General features: G+C 63.7%; 2 protein-coding genes across 2 annotated transcripts in view; both read right to left on the reverse strand.

The window, feature by feature from the left end:
- Nucleotides 1-3451, reverse strand: part of Tymp (thymidine phosphorylase) — a 4626-nt gene extending 1175 nt beyond the window's left edge. The window contains exons 1-7 of the mRNA XM_013025728.1: nucleotides 3168-3451; nucleotides 2832-3041; nucleotides 2310-2512; nucleotides 1334-1432; nucleotides 637-766; nucleotides 396-514; nucleotides 13-195 (exon numbers count right to left, since the gene is read on the reverse strand). Of these exons, the coding sequence (XP_012881182.1) occupies nucleotides 13-195; nucleotides 396-514; nucleotides 637-766; nucleotides 1334-1432; nucleotides 2310-2512; nucleotides 2832-3033 (936 nt within the window). The 5' untranslated portion in view covers nucleotides 3034-3041; nucleotides 3168-3451. The remainder of the gene's footprint in view (nucleotides 1-12; nucleotides 196-395; nucleotides 515-636; nucleotides 767-1333; nucleotides 1433-2309; nucleotides 2513-2831; nucleotides 3042-3167) is intronic.
- A 125-nt stretch (nucleotides 3452-3576) lies between these two features.
- Nucleotides 3577-4213, reverse strand: part of Odf3b (outer dense fiber of sperm tails 3B) — a 12002-nt gene continuing 11365 nt past the window's right edge. The window contains exons 2-4 of the mRNA XM_013025729.1: nucleotides 4105-4210; nucleotides 3891-4031; nucleotides 3577-3723 (exon numbers count right to left, since the gene is read on the reverse strand). Of these exons, the coding sequence (XP_012881183.1) occupies nucleotides 3646-3723; nucleotides 3891-4031; nucleotides 4105-4210 (325 nt within the window). The 3' untranslated portion in view covers nucleotides 3577-3645. The remainder of the gene's footprint in view (nucleotides 3724-3890; nucleotides 4032-4104; nucleotides 4211-4213) is intronic.

Below are 4213 nucleotides of genomic sequence, written 5' to 3' on the forward strand. Positions count from 1 at the left end.
CCAGCCCCGAACCCCAGCCCGACCCCCCTCACCGAGCCCGGTGACCAGCTCCCGCAGATCCGGCGGCCCCGCACCGTCCAAGCAAAGCAGCGCTTCCTCCACCTCCAAGGAGTGGCCGACGCTCCTGCCCAGGGGGCTGTCCATGGCGGTCAGGGCGGCGGCCACCCGGAGCCCCAGTGCCGCTCCGACGCCAACCTGCGGACCGACGGCTCAGCCTGCGGACCCGGGGGCCTCACGTCCGCCAACCCGCCCCCCCCCCCAGCAAGCAGGCGCTGGGCCAGGCGGGGAGGGCTGGAGAGAGGCCCTGAGGCGTCCCCTGGTCCGGCAGGACCGCCCAGGGACTGCTAGATGAACCAAGGCAGGGACGCCAGGCAGGCCCAGCTGCAGGAGCTCACCAGCGTCCTTGCCAGCTCCCTGGCCTGCTCTTGATCTGGGAAGAGTGCAGCCTCACCAAACTTAACATCCACAATCAGAGCAGACAGCCCCTCCACGACCTTCTTGCTGAGGATGGAGGCTGGTGGGGAGGAAGCGACATTATCCCAAGGGTGACACCCGGGTGAGGAGGGGTGGCCCTTGTGGTGGAGATGGCCGTGCCCAGAGGCAGGGGTACCCCCGGGTCAGTCGGTGGCTGGACACCTGTGACGAGTGGAAGGCTGTCCACAGTGGCTGTCACGTCTCGAGCAGCATAGAGGACTCCATCGGCCGGAACCAGCTTCTCACTCTGACCCACAATGCAACAGCCTACTTGCTCCAGCAGCAGCTTCATCTGGCCAGAGATTTCCCAGTGACTTAAAAATGCCCCAAATCTATTACTGACCAGTGGACGATTTGGATCTGTACTCAACAACTCTGACCTCTGACCTGTCAGGAACCCTGATCAGTGTTATGTGGCCTGTTAATGATTAGCAGCCCACTGGTGATGTTGACCCAGTCCCTAATAATGATCTGATCACAGTTCTGTTGATTCTAGTTCTGACCCAAGTCTATCTACATCAGTGATCTTTGGATAGTCACTCTTTTTTTTGGGAGGGGGACCGGTTGTGACCCCTGAACTCTGGGCCTGGGTGCTGTTCCTCAGCTCTTCAGCTCAAGGCTAGCGCTCTACCTCTTGAGCCACACCACCACTTCTGGCTTTTTTCTTTTTGCTTATGTGGTGCTGAGGAATTGAACCCAGGGCCTCATGCATGCAAGGCAAGTGCTCTACCACTGAGCCACCTTCCCAACCCAGTCACTCTTCTCATTAGTCCAATAACCCATCAGCAACCCCCCAATGATTCTGGCCAGCACTTCCCTCTCCCTCTAAATCAATGACCAATCAGTGGCCCATCTGTACCTGCTCTGGGCTCTGGACGACATTGAACCCAGGAATAGACTCCAGTTTATCCAAAGTTCCCCCTGTGTGCCCTAGACCACGTCCGCTGATCATTGGCACCTAGTGGGCAGGAGTACTGAGTGCCCCCACATTCCCCCCCTCATCCCCCCCCTGCTTGGTTAGGACTTAAGCTGGAATTAAAAAGTATTTGTAGCCGGGTGCTGGTGACTCACTCCAGTAATCCTAGCTACTTGGGAGGCTGAGATCTGAGGATTGTGGTTCAAAGCCAGCCTGGGCAGGAAAGTCAGTAAGACACTTATTTCCAATAAACCACTCAAAAACCAGAAGTGGCGCTGTAGCTCAAGTGGTAGAGCACTCGCCTTGAGCTGAAGAGCTGAGGGACAGTGCCCAGGCCCAGAGTTCAAGCCCCATGACTGACCAAAAAAAAAAAGTATTTGTAATATTTTACAATTTTAAGATTTTTTTGGGGGGGGGCTGAGTTGTGGAACTTGAACTCAGGCTCTTTTGCTCAAAGCAAGCACTCTACCACTTTGAGCAACAGCACCACTTGCGACTTTTGAGTGGTTAATTGGAGATGAGTCTCATGGGTTTCTGTCCAGGCTGGCTTCAAACCAGGAGCCTCAGATCTCAGCCCCCGAGGATTACAGGCATGAGACACCAGCGGCTGGCGAAGTCATTTTAAGCAATCAAAGTGGGGACCCAGCTGGTAGAAAGGAACAGGAAGGGAGCTAGCACTCGTCACTGACAACACAAATCTGGAGAGGACCCAATTCTCGGGATCTTGTCTGGGACGCAGAAGGACAAGGGAGGCCTGCGGTCCATCAGCGGAACGTGTCCTGTTACCAGGGGCCTCACCTAGGGCTGAAGTTTGTAGGGGTTTGGTAGGACTGGGTCCTGTCCTGCGGCGCTCTGAGCCAGAGGAGGTTCAGGGCCACCTGTGAGCAGTTCAGGGCTTCTGGAGAAATGGTGGGCTCACCTTGCAGCCACAAGCAGCCAGGGCCGGAGCCAGGACTAGGCTGACCTTGTCGCCCACGCCTCCTGTGGAATGTTTGTCCACAAGATGTGGGTGCCAGGCCTCTGGCCACTCCAGCTTCTGGCCAGACCTGGCTAGAGCCTGGGTCAGCAGAGCGGTCTCCTCCGGATCCATGCCTCGCAGCCGGATGGCCATCAGCATGGCCCCTAATGGACACACATTAGAAGGTTGTCCAGTAGCACAGGCGTCCGGACCTGAGCGCTCATGGCGGAGTGCCCTGAGGCAAGGGTCTTCGGGGCAGGCAGAGTCCGGGTCGGAGTCTGATTAGGAGCGCCCAGCCTCCCCATGCACTGATCTTTGCGCCCTGCGCGCACCCATCCACCACCGCGCGTGTCCGTCCGCCACCGCGCGCGCCCATCCACCCGTGCGCACCCGTCCATCCCACGATGCTGTCCGCCACCCCGCACTCTTGTCCTCCAGCGCGCACCCGTCCGCCATGCGTGCGCCGTCAGCTACCACACGCACCAATCTGCGCGCCCTGCGCGCTCCCGTCCACCACCGCGCGCACAAAGCCCCTGATGTCCGCCTCACTCAGGTGGCCTCCGTCCCGCTTCTTGCGGATCAGCTCCGGCAGCTGCCTGGACGGTGGCAGGGGCTCCGGAGGCCGCAGGCCCCTCGCCCCCGAGAGGTTACCAGGCACCACGGGGATGGCAGGTGGAGACGTCATGGCTGCGCCTGCGGAGGAGCCGCACACACCTGGCATCCGCCACAGAACCGAGCCGGGCCTCCACGCGCATCGGCGCCCTGCTCCCACGCGGGTCTGCCTAGCTCCGGGCCGGCCGGCATCTCCGCCCCCCATACCTGTTGGCTTCAGCCCTGCCGCCTTCGGCCGTGGATTCTGGTCCGGCTGTCCCCGGGCTACGGGGTGGAGACGAGCCGCGCAGCGCGGGCCGGCCGGGGGAGCCCTGCCGGGGGAGCCCTGCCGGGTCCCGTGGGTGTCGCCAGCCCTAGACAGACCGTGCGAGCACAGGGCCACCGGAGCTCCTCCGCCCGGTCGGTCCCCGCGCGGACTGACGTTTGCGGACCTGCGGGGCCCGCGTGCCCAGGACGCGCACGCACGTACCGCCGACGCCCCCGGGGCGGTGGACAAGCAACTTCGTCCAGGTCCGGTCCGGTCCGCCGGTCCGCTCACCCGCCCGGGCCCGCCCTCCAGGCCCGAGCCCCGCCTCCCGCCCCGCCCGGCCTCGCGCGGAAGGAAGGAGGCGGACACTGTCGGCTCCGAAGCTTTAAGCAAACGACTGTGGGGCCTCCCCGGCTCCCCCGCCCGCCCCGCGGGTTTTCAGTCCACGTCGGTCACCAAAGGGGCCAGGTACTCCGAGTGCCGAATCCCAAAGCTCCAGCCGTGAGTCCTCCGGTGCTGCGGACCGGGAGACGCGGGTCGTCTCGGAGGGACCCGGCCCGCCCCGGCCTCTGGCCCCGCCTGGTCCCCACCTCCGACTTCAGACCCCGCCCGGCCCCCGCGCCGCCCGGTCCCCACCTCCGACTCCAGACTCTGTGCCCCCGGCACCCCCTCTTCTCCCCTACCTGGTCCACGTTGTAGGCGGCGGGCCCCGGCTTCACGGTGCTGTCCCGGGGCAGCGAGGTGCGCGCCAGCATGGTGAACTGGGGGGCGCGGGCCTTGTAGACGGCGGGGCTCACCACGTGGTAGGCGCACGGGCCCGGGGTCTACGGGCGAACGAGGGGCGGTCCAGCCTCCGCTCCGCCGCCCTCCGGCCCCCGCCCCCGGCGCCCGCCCCACCTTGCTGAGGTCCTCGAAGCAGCTGCCCACCGCGCTGCGGCCGTACAGGGAATAGGTGGGCGCCGAGGTCTTGCCGACGACGCGCGCGCCCAGCAGCGGCGGCACGCTG

Source organism: Dipodomys ordii, unplaced genomic scaffold (assembly GCF_000151885.1).
Source record: "Dipodomys ordii isolate 6190 unplaced genomic scaffold, Dord_2.0 Scaffold87, whole genome shotgun sequence".
NCBI lineage: Eukaryota > Metazoa > Chordata > Mammalia > Rodentia > Heteromyidae > Dipodomys > Dipodomys ordii.